This window comes from Polypterus senegalus, chromosome 7 (assembly GCF_016835505.1).
Source record: "Polypterus senegalus isolate Bchr_013 chromosome 7, ASM1683550v1, whole genome shotgun sequence".
In the NCBI taxonomy this organism is placed as follows: domain Eukaryota; kingdom Metazoa; phylum Chordata; class Cladistia; order Polypteriformes; family Polypteridae; genus Polypterus; species Polypterus senegalus.
The window spans coordinates 191,534,399-191,552,221 of NC_053160.1; the positions used below are offsets into that span (position 1 = coordinate 191,534,399).

General features: G+C 47.7%; 1 protein-coding gene across 1 annotated transcript in view; it reads left to right on the forward strand.

The window, feature by feature from the left end:
- Positions 1-3,224: 3,224 nt before the first annotated feature.
- The window catches only part of elovl6 (ELOVL fatty acid elongase 6), a 38,699-nt gene continuing 24,100 nt past the window's right edge, over positions 3,225-17,823 (forward strand). The window contains exon 1 of the mRNA XM_039759800.1: positions 3,225-3,605. Within this exon, the coding sequence (XP_039615734.1) occupies positions 3,517-3,605 (89 nt within the window). The 5' untranslated portion in view covers positions 3,225-3,516. The remainder of the gene's footprint in view (positions 3,606-17,823) is intronic.

Genomic DNA, 17,823 nt, shown 5'->3' on the forward strand with positions numbered 1-17,823 from the left:
CTTTCAGTCTTAGTGCTCTTCTTGGCGCGCCCACCACTGGTTATTTGTTCTTTTCTTTTTCTGGTTACCGGCTTAACATAACCGTGTTCATCGTTACTGTCTTCAACGAGCATTTCTCCATCGGCCCCCGTCTCATGCGTTGTTTCTTCAGTCAATGCCTGCACAGCCAGCGCGCTCTTCTCCGCCCCCCCTTGAGAAGGCGCATCTCTTGGGCACGTCTCTAGAGCGGCAATACTCTCGGTGGGTGTTTTTTGGAGAAGCGCTGCAGGGTCATCTTTATAATATTCGACCCCTGGTATCACCTTAGCCACCATCTCCTCCTCTTCATGGCTGACTTCAGCCTTCTTGTTCCCATTACTTTTACTAATCTGCCCGGCATTAGCCGCTGCGGCCGTGATCATTTCAGCCCTCAGGTTTTTTCCTAACGCAGGCTCTCCGCTGGACACTTCCAGCTCCCCTGCTTCATGTCCCGGCCAGCTGTGATACTTTGAACTACAGTAATTTCACTCTGATCTTCAGCCGCTTCATCTGAATCGTAACTCAGATCCTCCATTTCCGAATCACTGATCACCGACTCATTCTCTTCGTTGTCCGAAGTTCTATCACGGGCTCTCTGTGCACACCAGACGGTCCCGGCATATCCGAGCTCTCCGTCATCTCACCCGCTTACACTGACTCGCTTTGTGCCCTGTCTGACCACACTTAAAGCATTTCATTTGTTCCGTAGTGATAAAAACTATATATTCGTAACCCTCTACTTTAAATTTCAAGGCCACATCAAGCTCCTCACGCGAGTTATTTAGTATCATGTACACCTGTCTCCGGAAAGACACGACATGCTTTAAATCCGGTGAGCGGCAGCCAAGCGGTATCATAACCACATCAGATATGACTTCACCATATCTACGAAGTTCATTTAATAAAGCCTCATTTTTCAAAAATGGTGGAACATTTGAAATAATAACTCGTTTAGCAGGAGTCGATAAAGGCAGAACCGGGACTAGCGAGCCGTTTATCACCAGGCCTTCCTGCACTATAGTATGCACCATAGCTTCGTCGCTTAGAAAAACTACAATAGTTTTGTTCATTCGGGATGCTGACTTCACATTCTTACAGCCAACTCTTTTCGCTACCTCAATAACACACGCCTCAACAGAAACCATCGGGTCCACAACCACTTTAATTCCATTTTTCCTTGAAAGATTTTCAAAATTTCGCGGGTTAAGCCCTGGAGGCTTTGCTCGGGACGCGGCCATGGCGGCGAGCCGCAGCCGCGTCCGACTATTACAACAACCACTGACAATAAACTATATACTTTCAAATAAATGGCAAATCAGTAAAAAAATCTTTATACATAAAACTAATAGTAAAGAAAGTTAGAAAAAGAAAACGAGAAATACTCACAGATACCCAAACGAACGGAGCGAACCTGCGACCAACAACCACGCCCACCCAGACCAGAGTAATCGACAGACAGAGATTCCACAGACAGAAAGGATAGATAGATAGATAGATAGATAGATAGATAGATAGATAGATAGATAGATAGATAGATAGATAGATAGATAGATAGATAGATAGATATATAGATAGATAGATAGATGTGAAAGGCACTATATAATAGATAGATAGATAGATAGATAGATAGATAGATAGATAGATAGATAGATAGATAGATAGGCACTATATAATAGATAGATAGATAGATAGATAGATAGATGAAAGGCACTATATAAGAAGATAGATAGATAGATAGATAGATAGATAGATAGATAGATAGATAGGCACTATATAATATAGATAGATAGATAGATAGATAGATAGATGAAAGGCACTAGATAGATAGATAGATAGATAGATAGATAGATAGATAGAGTGAAAGGTGCTATATAATAGATAGATAGATAGATAGATAGATAGATAGATAGATAGATAGATAGATAGATAGATAGATAGATAGATAGATAGATAGATGAAAGGCACTATATAATAGATAGATAGATAGATAGATAGATAGATAGATAGATAGATAGATAGATAGATAGATAGAGTGAAAGGCACTATATAATATAGATAGATAGATAGATAGATAGATAGATAGATAGAGTGAAAGGCACTACATAAGATAGATAGATAGATAGATAGATAGATAGATAGATAGATAGATAGATAGAGTGAAAGGCACTATATAGATAGATAGATAGATAGATAGATAGATAGAGTGAAAGGCACTATATAAGATAGATAGATAGATAGATAGAGTGAAAGGCACTATATAAGATAGATAGATAGATAGATAGATAGATGAAAGGCACTATATAAGATAGATAGATAGATAGATAGATAGATAGATAGATAGATAGATAGATAGAGTGAAAGGCACTATATAAAGATAGATAGATAGATAGATAGATAGATAGAGTGAAAGGCACTACATAAGATAGATAGATAGATAGATAGATAGATAGATAGATAGATAGATAGAGTGAAAGGCGCTATATAAGATAGATAGATAGATAGATAGATAGATAGATAGATAGATAGATAGATAGATAGAGTGAAAGGCACTATATAAGATAGATAGATAGATAGATAGATAGATAGATAGATAGAGTGAAAGGCACTATATAAGATAGATAGATAGATAGATAGATAGATAGATAGATAGATAGATAGATGTTATTCTGTGTTATATCTGTGGCTTCTTTTCCTTCACTCATCCTTTTCTTCAGCCCTCACTGTGGGTCCTTTAGAGTCCCTTTGTCACCAGGTCTGAATTCTCTTATTCTCCCTCTCCGCACTTTCTCGTTACTTGTTCTTTCTAGTTAATAACCATTAAAATGAATAATGTTTGATCTATGAAGGCTTTTTTAAATAGCGGAGGATGCTGGTGGCCTCACCCTCGGTCTGCGTTGGCCTAAGCGGTGTGCCAGTTGACGAGATGGTCGCTCATTTATGGGTGATAATTAAACACCGCTCCTTTATTCCCAGCCTGCTGTGACCCCGCAAGTGAATGCTTCTTTCCCGCCGTTTTAGGAAGATGCCAGCTCTTGTTACGCATTTCATAAGGCGATTAATAAGCCTTTACAATAAAAGCTGAGCCACACGGGAAGTGATCTTGTCACTGATGTCACTTCTCCCCGTTGTCCGGCACGTGCCCGCCGAGATGCCAGCCCCAGCCGAATGTCGCTTAGGCCGATTACGCTCAGCGGATGCTATCAATAGCAATGAGAGCAGCAGAGACGGGCGGCGCTAGGACCGCGAGGCAGCAGTGACGGTGCGCGGAGGGCGGATGCCGGCCGGAGGTGGGGATGTGACATTGGAGAAGAGTAGGAAGAGGAGAGGAGAGGAGAGCCGGCAGCGGCGGCGGCAGCAGATAGAGCAGTGCAGGGCAATGCCACAGGACGGGGACAGCTGAGAGGGACAGCAGGCGACATCCAGATACCGGGGCACTTCAGCTGAGAGGCGTGTCACACCAGTATTGATCGGCAAGGGCATCCCGCCACCAGGCATCTCATGAACATGTCAGTCCTGGCTTTGCAAGAATACGAATTTGAACGCCAGTTCAACGAGAATGAAGCCATTCAGTGGATGCAAGAAAACTGGTAAGTGGCTGGATGGTTATTAAAGGGGGCGGGCGACTGGCATGTGTGTATGTGTGCCGAGGATGAGTCAGTGGACCCCTGCATGGGCGCTCCGATCACGTGATGGGGCGCAGCACTTGTCCTCCCTCCGCCTCACTCTGCTAAATGTGGGTGCCGTCGTCAGTTTCGAGGTTCACGTTATTCGCACCTTGGTGGTGGGTTAAAGGGTGAAGTTCAGCCACCCCCACTCTGATCATCATCATCACCACATGTGACATTGGTGGAGGGCATTGTCACATCTCAGGTGTTCAAGGTGATGCCGTTCTTCCAGCAGCTGCTTTTCAATGACATGGGTGGGAGGGATGGGGGGGGGCGTGGGTTGTGCTGCATGGGTTAATTCTGTTTCGTCTTCTTAGCCAAACTGGGAGGTGAGTATGGGGGGACTTGAATTGTCAAAGGTCAAATAGAAAGCTGGCATTTTCATTGTCAGATTCCCCCAGGGTTACAGTAGACGGAACATCGGCTTCTTGATGCACTGCGCCCTTGCGCCATGGAGAGCGCCAGCCTGACGCGCATCGCCTCTTGTATGTCGCGTCCATTTGCATGGCTCGATTTTCCACATAAAACGGACTGCCCACCGGACGGACGGATCTGCTATTAAGCAGGTTGTGATGAACGCGCACCGCTGGCAAGAGCCGGACGTGGAGGGTGAGCTGCCTGATTGGCACTGCCACCATGTCTACCTCCTTTCCATGCTAGTGAGCTTCTTTTTCTTCTTTTTTGTCCCTCCTGCTCCACACCTTCCACATCATTCCCGAATTTATCTCTCCGGATATCACCCGGATTTCCTAAATTAGCCGGTCGGATTTGCCGGCCTGTGGAGTTGGAGGTGTCGCGAGGAGCCCCCGCGTCGCCGTGTTCGTCGTCTGGGGATCAGTTAAGTGGAGTTAAGTGGGCATAAAACTTGCACTTGGACGTGTGACGTGCTGCAGTGGACATACGGATGTGTGACATTTAACAGCCATCCTCTGAATCCTGAACTCGGGCGCGGGAGGCATTGGGCATGAAGCGGGAACCAAACCAAGACGGGAAGCCAGTCCATCACATGGCACACACACGCACACTGCCACCGTCCCTGGGCTGGGCGGACTGGGTAAAATAAACCAGCAAAGCGGGACACGGGCGGAGCCTGCGATGTGCGGGCTTGTGTTAGAAGCTCTGAAGCCAAAAATTCCGCATCGCCTAATAGGCTTAAAATAAGGAGATGGTTTGGGACACCGGAGAGGCGACGAAAAGCGCCGAAGAGCCACGAGGCCATGGAAAGGGACAAACCAGCGACACTCTACACAATTCGAAATAGACGGGGAATCCACTTTCTGCCCAGCCAAACAGGTGGGCGCGTCAATGGCAGTTCATGTCAGGGCCGTTAAAGGCCCCCCAGGCTTATTGTGGCGTGCAGACGTCGCGCGCCGAGTCCCTTCCAGGCGTTTTCAGTTACATTCGCAACAGGTTGTTAACTTCAACAATTAATACCGATCGTTCGCTTTTTAGGGGTCTCTTTTTAATGGCAGGGTCGGTGGCTTCGATGCTGGACATGAGGGCGTCGACTGTGACGTGTGAGATAATAAAATAAAACAAAATCAAATAAAATGGCTAAAAGCGAAACTTTGCAGGACGCTGGATATCTCATGGAAGGGATTTCATACTCTTGGAATTTCCTTACAAAATCTGTACAAAAAAAAGTCACAGTTTGTGACTGAGATGACTTTAGATGTGGTCAGGCGAATCAACGTGCATTCCACAGGTGAGACAGTCTTATATAGCGCCTTTTCAGAATAGCACTCTTCGAGTTTCAGGCGCAGAATGCTGTTAGAAGTTCTCAGGTAAAAATCTGGTGTAACTTTTATAAACGACAATATTGAATAAAGAATGTGTTCGCATAAAGACTCACAGTAATTAACAGGAATGGAAGCCAACAATATCTGGCCATTTCTTAATTGCTGAACTAACAAAAATGTAATGAGCAGCAGCGCTGGAGGAGTACACGACTACACACACACACACACACACACACACATAAAACTGAACTTCAATGACATGCAGCGAGGATCCTTCTGAGCAGCTGCCTTGTGTTTGCTGTGACGTTTTACTCAGGGGGTCCCCGGTCAGTTAGGACATGCAGACAAAGCCAGACCTGGTCACAGACCCTCACTGTCCACTCCGTCCTGGTCATTCTACAGTCAGTCTGTGTGATGACAGAATTGATCATCGTGTTTTCATTGTTTTATCTTGCCATAGTTAATCAGGAGCTTCGTTAATCGTCTAGTGTGCCTGCTCTCCATATTTTACGCTTAGGAGTCCTGGAGACCTCGACCCCCTCTGGTCATTCCCTAGTAGAGTCTCTGCTTGGTCTTCCACTCTTGTGACAAATTCTTTCCCTCTGATATTTCTGGTAACATTTCCACGGACAGGCTTGGCACAGCTTGAGAACTTTCAAGAAAGCACCTGTGAATTCTTTGGATTTCTACTTTAACTCCTCTTAACAATGTGGTGTGATCTTCAACCAAAGCCGATGTCACATTATGGGCTACATCAGACTTGCTGACCACAGCTGTGCCGCCAGACCGTGTTGATTTCAATGACTGAAAATAACCAGCCATGTCACACTTGGCAGCCGGATGCCAACCTTCCAGCACAGCCAATTTCGCCACTTTTTCTAAGAGTCAGTACATCACCCAAAGGGTACAAGAAGTCCGGCCACAGTTTCAGTTTGTGTTTTTCTTTTTTGTATTCCGTCGTGGCACGTAAAACACGAGACATCAGACAGACAAACTTCTCTTCTGTTTGTGAGGTCCACCACACGCGTGTTCCTTATTCCTCATCACTTCATTGGTTATCAGCTCCCACGCGCACACAGAGCCACCTCGTCACAAAGAGACAATCAGCCACGTTTGGTTTTGTCAGAGTGAGCCGTCACCAGGCATGTCACATAATGTGACTGCCGTCACGTCATGTCACCCATGGCCTCTGATTTGCTATGATTATTAAATGAAGGCTAAAACTGAAAAGTCGTGTAATGTGACATGGCCTAAAGTCACAATACCATCAACGTTTATTTCTGTAGCACAATGTCACATGCAACTCAAAATACTCTCAGACAGCTGACAGTCACCTTTCAGTGTGTCCCTCTCAGGTCTGGACCCAGGGGGGCTACAATACAATCATAAACACACAGAGAGCTGGACGTCTTCTGGTCGAACCTCAACGTGCCATTTGACCATTAGATGGATGCTGTGATCCTCCAGGCTGAGGTCGTCTCCGATTGGAGTTCGATGAGCCAATCAATGGAATGAGATTGGAGGCGTGGCTTGGCTGTTATAAAAATGGCACCCCAAGTGCAGGTGCTAACAGTGTCTGCTCTCCTGTTCATGTGCGCCATGAAATATCAGAGAGCCGTAGAAGAAGAAGAAGAAGAAGAACTGGAGAGACACAGAAAGCTGGGAAAGGCAACAAACGAGATTTGAAAAGGCCACAGGAATACAAATTTTGTGCAAATTCAGCATGGAAATGGACATCCGGCAAAGATCAAGACATGGAAGAAAACATGCAAGAGGCCCGCAGACACCTCCTGGACGTGCCCGAGTCTCCAAACATGTGTGCACTAGAAGAGGAATGCAAAACGACGTCAGTTTGAAAAAGACCCCCTGGACTTTCCACAACAAACTGTACCTCCTGGAGTCATTTGGCTGAGGTAAGCCCCCCAGCGCTCTTGTATTTTGGGGGACTTTTATCAATGGTTGTACCATTTTCATTTGGGTCCTGTGGATGGAGAAGACAAAAGTTGGACTCGGCAGGAAATCAGGACCCTACGCCAAAACCGCAGGGTCTTTGCCCCCTTTAATGGTGTCTGACGACATCTTTCTCTTACGCTCTTATCTTACTGGGTGCTTGAAGCGGAGTGCTTTGTGGGTGTCTTTGTCCTCCTTACGATGTGTTTTTAATTTTAATCAACTTTTTAGCTGCTGGGCATTCGACCTTCTCCGAGTTTCCAGCACATAAATGGGTTAGGAGGTCCTCTTTGGGCTTCTGAGTTCACTGATATACTATAGGGTGGTCAAGATCGAATTATGCAATTTTCATTATGCTATAACAATGTGCAGCGCAGGATGTTGGAGGAATTTGAACCGTCTGCAGTGCATTGGAACCCGATCTCCCAAATCAACAAAATGTTTGACCAGACTGGTAGCGCCAATCACCCGAAATTGTATTGTTTTCCTGCATTGCATTAATAGTTGAATAATTAGATCTGGACCACCCTGTATAACGTTGGGGGTCCCAGTTGGGGATTCCACTCCTAGTGGTTCTTGTGCGCTTATAAGACACAGTGAAAAGATTGGAGCTTACACTTCTGAAGTCCCCCACACACCCACGGCCACCGACTTCAAGGTGAAGGGGCACCAGGATTGGGGACTACTTTGGGCTTTCAGGGCCCAGGCAGCTTCCTATCGGCCGAACAAAACATCTGAAATGTTAACAAGCAAGTTGAGAGAAGCATGTCAGGGTCGCAGTCTGTCACTCGAATCTGAACAGGACAGGACAAGTGGACAACAGGAGGGCTGCATGAGAAGACCAAAACCAGACCAGAATCCAGACCTCACCCCCAGAGCCGTAGACCCCCGTTCATGTTAGGAAACCCATTGATTTCAGTGGCACACTAAGGCAGTGGGGTGGCCTGACATTTCCAAATCCCTGATTGTTGTCATTGCTGATGTTTTGCCAGGTCGGTCATAAATCGAAACTGTGAATGTTTAAATGACCTGTCCGGCAGTTTGTGTTATTAGCTTAAGCGGGTCGTGTCCGTCTGTGATTGGGAACTCGCTGATGAGAAGAGAAATTAATGTAGGATTCTGAAGGGCTCACATACGTTCACTTGCAATTGTATGTGCTAATAATTAGAAAGAAAGAAAGAAAGAAAGAAAGAAAGAAAGAAAGAAGCGGCGCCCACCACCCCAGCCTTAACGCCCGAGTAAGCCCGTCGCGTCCTCAAGTCCAACGGTAATAAACGGCTTTTGTGCGGAGAGCAGAACGACCAATCGCTGTCATCTTCAGATGTCGGCTGACCGCGCATTGGCCAATCCGGAGGCGGCGGCGCTGTGCTGACTGTTTCGCGCTCCAGTGACAGGCGAGCTCGCGGCACGTGTGGTGGAGGCGCCCGGCCGAGTGAGGAGGGAAGGGAAGGGAAGACGAGGCGAGGCATTTAGCAGCAGCGTGTCTGTGAAAGAAGCCGCCCGGCGCCGGCCCGCCTCGCCACTCCAGTCGGCGGCGTGTGTGTTTGTGCACTCGAGCACGATTGTTGACAAAGCGCTGCTGGGCTGCGTGTGAAGAGGCGGCGTGTCAGCGCACGTACGCACGGTCCGGCCCGGCACGGCACGGCACAGCACGGCACTGGCAGGCGCCACTGCTTTGTAGACTGATGGCTTTGTGGTGCGTCGGTGCAGTGGACACTTAAGGGTTCATTTAAGTCAGGCTTTATAAATAAAGTTTTAAAGCTCTTGTGAAACGATGCGGGACTACGAAGGCCAACGTCTAAAGTGTGTAATGCTTTGCAATGGCGCCGACAGTGAAAGGCGCTATAGACAGACCGATGGCATTTCATTCGTCCGCCGGGGGAGTTTCTCTTTTTCGAATCTCAATTAATAAATAAATGTGTCTTGTGTGCCATTTGTATTTCTCAAAAGGCTTCCAAGACCCCCATCTATAGGTTTGTCTAAATGTCACCCCTAGAAATCGTCAGTGATGTTAACTATCAGCGCACTGGCATTAGCGACTGGATGCCAACGTTGTCAGTAGAGGATGGTGAAGAGTGCCCTGTAGACGCCCTTTTCCGCCATATTATAACGTTGTCCTGATGGGTGGGAGGGAAGAAGCTAAAGCAAGGTGGTGGCAGGTGGGATTTTTGTAGGACACTAAGACTGACCCTCACAAAGCTGTGCCATGACAGACGCGAGTTGTCCTTAAAGGAGGATGCCACACTGCTGTAGATTGAAACCCTGCTGCCATCTTTGTTGGTAAACCCTGGGCGAGTCATCGCTGATGCACACCATTCCGCTTGTATACTGTGAGGTGCCGTTAACCTTACAAAGACTTTCTGAAGTTCTAATAGTCAGTGTGAGCCTGAGCCTCGGCTCATTGTACGTCTACTTATTATTTTTTATTAACATCAGCTATTTGGCAGACACCTTTACTAAAAATGAATTACAAGATTGAGATGTTGGAGTCCAGACCGGTCTCGGGGTGATACGAGGAGTCAGGGCAGGGGTTGAACCCGCATCCTTTTGCTTGGATGTTCAACATGATGCCAGCTGATGCCCATTGCCTGATTGGTTTGCAGAACTTGTGTTGGTCTTTCTGAGTTTTCTGTGCCATCCGTGCAGTCTGTGAATTGGTTCTTACATCCATTGACTTATATTCTTATCTAAATGCTAGAGATTTTTACAGGCTCTTTGTTTCATCTGTTTTATTCTTTAAGTGTGTATTCTTTTATTTTGTTAACATACCTGTGCTACCCTTCTAAGACAAGCTGAAATCTAAGTAACCAACTTAGTCCTCAGCGTTAACAATTACAGTGCACCATGCAATGCATTTATCTCTGTTATATGCCCTCTGGTATGGGCTTCTTAAAAATCAGCAGTAACATTTGTGATGCGCCATCCGTTGGAGCGACAAATGCAGTACATATGCATTTGGTTTGTTAAAGCAGTGAATGTTTGTGAGGTGTTTGCATGTTCTCCCCGTGTCTGAGTGGGTTTCCTCCGGCCATCCCAGTTTCCTCCCATGGAGGTTAGGTGGATTGGCGATTCTAAAATTTTCCCTGGTGTGTGCTTGGTGTGTTTGTGTGTGTCCTGCGGTGGGTTGGCACCCTGCCCGGGATTGGTTCCTGCCTTGTGCCCTGTGTTGGCTGGGATTGGCTCCAGCAGACCCCCGTGACCCTGTGTTTGGATTCAGCGGGTTGGAAAATGAATGGATGGATGGATGTTTGTGAGGTGCCATCTGTTGGAATGACAGAGACATAGCAGTTGAACGAGCACATAGATACGCAGACACTTGTCGTTTTACTATCTGGGTGACCCATCAATGACGAGTTGAAATCTAAGTAATCAACGGAGACCCCAGCACTGCACCAAGTAACGCGTTTGTCTCTCTGATATGCCATTTCAACGTTTTTGGACTTGATGTCATGTTAACGCTTTTCATTTTTGTCAGCCTTTTATTTTATCTTTGTTTATGCCAGATTGGCTCCTGTCACATGGCCGCAATTTGTGATGTACCATCCTCAGATGTGATGACAGCCTGTGACGTCCCTAATGGATAAAACGTTCTTGTCTTGCTTGACTTTCCCAGTCAGATGGTGGGGTTTGGTTTCGGCTTCTCCTTTTGGTTTCTCCTTCTAGATGTCAACGCCTGTCCTCGTAGTTTTCTGGTTTTCTGGCTGGCGTAGCTGATATGGGTAAAGGGCGGGTGGAGGAGGACTTTTTGGATTTGAGTTAAGGATTTTTATGGGGTCATCATGAATTTTTACTTTTGCTATCTTTTTGTTATCTTTTGGTTCAAAGTTATGTTTATGTTTTATCATCATTTTTCTTAATTTTGAGTTCTTATTTTCCACGTGTTTCCGTTATTTCGGATGGTTCCACTTGTAATTCTACAATTATGTGCCAATTCTCTAAATGTTCTGCTGTTTCTTGTGCTTTGTGGACAAAGCCTCAGGAGGCGGGGCCTACCATGATATCATCACGACTTCTAAAACCCACCCACTGGCTTTTTCAATTGGCTGAGAAGGCTCAGGAGTTGGGAATCATTCCTTTATAGTGGAGTTCCATGTGAGTTTTGTGTTCTGTTTGTTATTACTGGTTGTGGACGCTAGGGGTCGCTGTTGCCCCTTTAAACCAAACAGACAGACACTCAGGACGCAGGGTAGACGCAACAGGAAGTGTTAGCCACACTAAGCGGGCAAGTAATTCACACCATTCTCAATAATAATTAGAATTCTCTCCTCCACACCTCCCAGCAAGCTTTGTGCACCTCCACCCGACTCTGGCCCAGTTGCTGGGTCTTTAGCAGTCCTTTAAATAGTCCCTGACCCGGAAGTGCTTCTGTCCTTCCATTCGTGTCAGATGGAGAAGTTCTGGACGTAACTTGTGGATTTCCGTCTCCATGGCTCACTAGTACTTCCAGGCTTTAAGGAAAGCATGACTCCCCATAGCAGCACCCACGGTACCCAGCAGGGCTGAGAAACCGGACTCCAAGTCCCAGAATGCCCTGCGGGATGCCCTGCCTTCCCCCATCCTTCCATCTCAGGGGCGTCCCGGCCAGGTTGAGCTGCTGGCCATCTCTTACATGGTATTTTGATTATCTTCTGCTCTACTCATGGATTCGCCTTCTGGTTTGTGATTCGGACTTCTATTCACCTCCTTGTGCCTCTGCTTACTCTTCTGAGTGTGGACTATGGCCGGCCAGTCATCTCGGCCAATGCCCCCAGGCCGCCAGGCGGAGCTCTCCCTACAGCATGGAGGTGCCCCGAATGCCAGCAGGGAATTATGGACAATGGAGTTTTCATCCACAGACCTGCTGGATACCACAGAGGCCCCTAGAGGACGCGGCAGGGAGGCCCAAAGACCGTTACGTGCCCTATAACCCGGAAGTACGTCTTAGTCACAGCGACGGGAGGAGTGACGTACCTCATACCTCAAAAGAAGGGTTTTCATCTGATCCGGAAGTACTAGGAAGTCACATGGAGATCCCAGACGGTGAGCTGAGCTGGGTGGCAGGGTGGCAACGCGTCTGGGAGTGGAGGATTTGTTATTGATTATGAATTGTATTGATTTATGGGTATTGTGGAGAGGAGGGTGTTTTGCGCACATATTTGCTTTAATAAAGTCAAGTATTGGACTTTTACCTGGTGTCTGGCATCAAGTCTGAGGGTTCAAGGGGACAACGGCGCCCCCAATCTGTCACATGAGCTTCTCTTTGTGTTTTTCTATTTTTGTTTAATAAACCCTTCATCTGTAAAAGATTCTTTTAGCCTTTAATACAAGCCAAAGGTTTACCGTCATCCTTCCTCTTGTAGAACATAAGAAAGGAGAGCCTTCCATCCATCAGGCTGCTTTGTTCCGCTAATAGCTAAGATGTCCTGCTAGCTCATCAGATCCTCCTTCAACTTCACGGCTCAACCGTTTGTTCCCGATTCCCACAGCTCTTCGTTTAAAGAAGTGTTTCCTGGCTTCAGTCCTCATTTCCACTGGTGTCCCCGATTCAAGAACCCCACTGCATTGATGTCTTGGAGGATTTTGAAGACCAGGATGAGGTCCCCACGCCACCACGTCTTCTGCTCGGGTTGAATCCTTGAAGTCTGTCACAGCACAATGTGTCCTTAAGTCCTGGGAGGCACCTTCTTGTGTACACGGGACTCCAGCTGGGATCCCACCGTTCGGTGCTTTAAGTTGTCTGAGCGTCACGTCCCTCCATTGATATTAAACACTTTATCTGCCATTTTAATTGCTTTGGCACACGGCTTAGTCGATAAAAATGTCGCGTCAAGGCCTCAGTCCTTCTCAGGGGTCTCACCTTGTAGCCCAGTGGCTCCTTTCTTGCATTTCTAACTTTTTCCCAGGTGGAGCTCCTTGCCCTTTTTTATGTTTTCCGATTGTTTGCCCATTTCTGTGGCGTCGGCAGGTCTTTCTGAATTTTTTTGTCTGCCGTTCCTCCAGTTTCAGTGTCACCTGTGATTTTCACAAGTTTACTAACCGCACTGAAATCAATGCCATGAATACAAAAAAGAGAAATGAACGGAGGGTCCAAGGACAGACCCTGAGGGGTTATCTTATTGGCACTTTCTGTTTCGTGACCAGCTTGAGATCTCGTCTTGTAGATGACCTGTGATGAGCAGACCTTCTCGTGTTACGATCCATCTTTTATATTCTGAAACACTGAAGTTTGTTTCTGAGGCTGAAATCCCTTTTGGGCCTGCGAAGCCTCTGGCCGGCTACTTGAGCTGGGATTAGGACCACTGGGGTGAGGGTGGCCTGACCTGGCTGGGGACAGCATTGTGTCAACTGTTTGGTGCCCCCACACCCATTTTGCCTTGGAGGAAATTCCATTTTGTGAATCTTTTGTTGCACACCTTCCTTTGTACACCTCTGGCTTTTATTTTAATCAATTTCTAAAACTGTTGGTGACACAAACATGGCGAAAAGGGTGACAGATCTCCAAAAAGACTCACAAGCCAGGCCAGGACCTTCCAAAAGAAAGCAAAAAAGTAACAGGAAAGAGCAAGTCCAGCAAATGTAGTAAATCTCACTGACCTCCACTTTAAACGAATGATGTCCTCATCCTGAGCCTTCTCAGCTTATTTAAGTAGCCAAGGGGAGGGTCCAGGAGTGCTGATGTCAGAGTGGCTCCGCCTCCTGTGGCTCCACCCACAATGAAGGAGAGAACATAAGAACATTTAAAGGGACAGAACACAAATACAAAATCCCATTTGAAATTAACATAACATAATAATTAACATAAAGACATGAAAAGTAATGGCAAAAAATAACAGTAACACACAAAATCCAAAGACTTTCTTGATTTTAAGAAAAGGTTTGTTTGGCATAAGTTATTTATTTTAGGTTTGTAGGAACGTTTGGTGATTGAGTCATAAATCGGCTACTGCGTTAAGTTCAGGCTCTGATTCTCCGATGCTGAGAGGAGTTCATTTTAGCCAGGTGTCTGTGTGTGTGTGTGTGTGTGTGTGTGTGTGGTCTGTGGGGTCACCCTGATGTCTCCGCTCCTGAGTCCCAGCCATGTAAGTCAACTGAGAAGGCTCAGCAGCGGGAGGTCATTCGTTTCTTGGAGTATTTCTAAGAATCATCTTTTTCTCTTCATTATATTCGCTCTGTTCCTCAATTCCTCTTCTGGATTGTGTGTCGGGATTTGTTTGCTGCAGGTCTCCCTTTCAGGCAACTCCTTTTGTCTGTTTTTGTCCGTGTGCAGAATTTCTTCTGTATTTTCCTATTGTTTGGTAAGTAAATCTTGGATCTCTTAAGGTCCTTTGTTGCCCTTCCGTTTACAAGCCGGGGGTTGACGGTTATCCTTGCTCTTGTGTGCCATTCTGATGGATTTGAGGACATTTTGTGGTGTTTTGCCAGCTCCCCATTATTAGGGCCTGTTTTGGCTGAAGCCAGTGGCTGGCTGAGTTAAGGTGGGCCTCTCCTGGGCAGGTTAGTGAGGGTCCCAGCCTATTCTTAGAGAACTCGCACCCTTTGCTGAGACTTCATTTTGTGACCTGTGTCACTCACTTGTCTTGATTGCCTGTCATTGCGCTGCATTGTCAAAGCTCCCGGTGACTGATTTCCTGCAGTGTCACTAAAGCAGCGCTGGGTGGGCCATTCCATGCCATTTTTTGGTAACATTACTTCTAAAACGACGTCCTTCAACCATTTTGAACAAATGCAGTCTTAGCAAGGAGGAGAGGTGGCTATCAGCCTTCAAGGAGCGTTTCTCCAGTCGGTGGGCCTGCAATGGTCACAGCCCCTCTCCCCCAGGCTCTCTCTTCTCCTAAACTCCCAACTGAGGTCTTCCTCTCGTGGTCTGTCACTCCACTTCTTGTCAGCGGATTCCACACCTGGACGTCCTGAACATCCACCTGCATGACTGGGAGGAATGTCTGCATGTCAAATCGGCACCACAGGGCCTCGGCATTTACAACAAAAAAAGAAGTTTTTGGGGTCCACCCCCCCACCCCATATGTTGTCACAAGAGCGATCGTCAAAGACTGCGTCATAATGCGACTAACCTGGTGAGTGGAGGGCTTGAGCTTTATACCTGCTCGGCAGGAAGTGAGGTCAGCAGAAAGGCGTGGTCTGGTATCGGAGGTAGGCGGAGCTTAAATTGGCCTTAACTTCTGGGGGTCTGCGGAGAGCATCAGTGCGGCTCACCCTCAGTCAAGCCCTCAGACTGCCTCCCATGCACGTGTGTGTGACGGCCGCCCACCCATTGAATGCTGGACCCCCTTGATCCAGGTTTGTGGCTGCAGACCGGTTGCCAGTTCGTCACTGAGCTTCAGATGTTGCAGAGCTGAGCAGCTGGAATGAAGGCCACTGGGCAGAGGGGCTCACATCCCACCGCTGCCCTAACGTGTCACCCAATTTTCCCCAAACCGTGACAGGCTGTGGGTGAAGTCAAAGCTGAGATGTGGCCCCTCTCAGCGTTAGCCATTTCCTGGGCATTATGGGATGTGCTCGCCCACACATGGACATCGTAGAGCCACAGATTAAAGTATCATGTGAAACATGCAATAAGGACAAGGGACAAGCGTGGACATTCTGCACTGAGTGTGCTCTTCGAGGGTCTGAACCCAGATGGCGCCATGGTAACCACTGCCCCCCACCACCATTTGTCTTTATCTTATCCATCCATCCAGTTTCTAAACCCGCTTTAAGATGAGCAGAGCTGTGGGGAAGCTGGAGCCGATCCCAGCCAGCACAGGGCACAAGGCAGGAACAGCACCTGGGCTTATAGCATTTAGTACTTGGCCATCATGGCGTCCTCATGTGTGAGTGATGAGAGCTCCAAGCTCCCTTTGATCCATTCTTCTCGTTTCTGAACCCACCATTTGGGTGCCTGCATTGGGAAGGACCCCCGCACCCCACCCCGGACTGGCCACGAAGATGAGGGACGTGCTGGAGTCCCAACAGTGCGCCTACTGCAGCCCCTCACACACGGCGTGGCACACGTGACGCCTGACGGCCAAATCTCCAGGTGTCCGGGGGGCCGCTGACCAAACCCTTCAACGTCAACATCCATCGCGCTTATTAAGACCTGGCGTGCGATCACATTAGGTGTCTGATCTGAAGCCACAACCCCATGGAGGGACGATCATAGGGAAGAAATGAAGTATCCTCCCAGTGGACCTCACTGCTGCTCTTTCCCAGTTTCTCATACCGCCGAGTCCAGTCCCTGTGGTCTCCCGTCCTTCTCAGTCACCACTCTTAACTGGACGCTCCGTGAAGCCCCCGCTCAGAAGTGGCCTTTAGACCCCCATGCTGGGTCAGGGTGACCCTTGAAAGCAGCAGGGTCAGTAGGTCACTGTGCTCTCAGGTGTCCCTGTCCCATTTAGCAGTAACCCTCACCTCCCAAAACTGGTGATGCCACCTGCAGTGGTGGGCCCAGCGTGTGTGTACCCTCGGGCCTGAAGACGGCCAGGTTGGGGTCCCGCACGCCTGTTTCTCTTTCCCACCACTTGAAGGTCAGATTTAGGTCCTTTGTCACATTTTTAAGGTGCCCCCAGTATGTAGAACAGGTGAGTAGAAGACCAGATAAAGCTGTCCACATGCTGTCATCGGTGTCACTCTTCTAGCTGTCACAGCACGTCTGTTCTTAAGAGCCTCCAGTTTCTAAATAGACAGTAAGCTCTTAATGAGCTGAAGATGCCAGGCAGTTGAGCTCCATGATCCCTCGTCCTGAATGGACCCTCAGAGTTCCTGAAGCAGGGGACGCTGGCGGCCCACCTGCGTGACTCCCTTCAGCGCTGTTTCTGTGCTTGCTTTTTATTTTCTGCTTTTGGACGGCCGTTTATGGTGGGGGGTCAAGATGGTGACAGGTGTGCTCGACAGCAATGTGTGCGTACCTATGACATGACTTAGTGACCAGGTGAGAAACAGGAAGAATAAATTACACACGAGGGTGCAAAAAGGGTCCTAAGAGCTCAGGGTGGTCCTCAGGTGGGCTGGCTACTTTAATGTGGATTGGCAGGTAGAGGAAGTGGAAGTGACGTCACTGGTCCTCCGGTCTAAGAGATGAGGAAGGCGAAAGTGTGAATGACGGCGCCCTCTCCTGGTCAGGGGTGGCACTGCCTGCCTGTTCAGAGCCTTGAAAACGGCCGTGAAGGACAAAAGTGAACATGTCGGCTGTGAAGGCGCACCGCTTGACTGTCTGCTCCGCTTAGTCCTGAGCAAAGTCACAATCCAAGGCTTCCAGTCAAGTAAACTGAAGGAGTCAAATAACACGAGCGCTCGGAAGTCATTTGTTTCATTAAGCTGCCAATTGTTTAAGCAGACGGACATTGAATTCGTTTTTTATTTGTGACTCCCATCGTGAGCAGCGAGATCACAACATAGAAACTCGAAGCGGCCGTCGCCGGCGTTACACGGGTCTGCCATTTTCAGCTCTGGTCGTCTCGTCTGTTGGTCTGACTTCA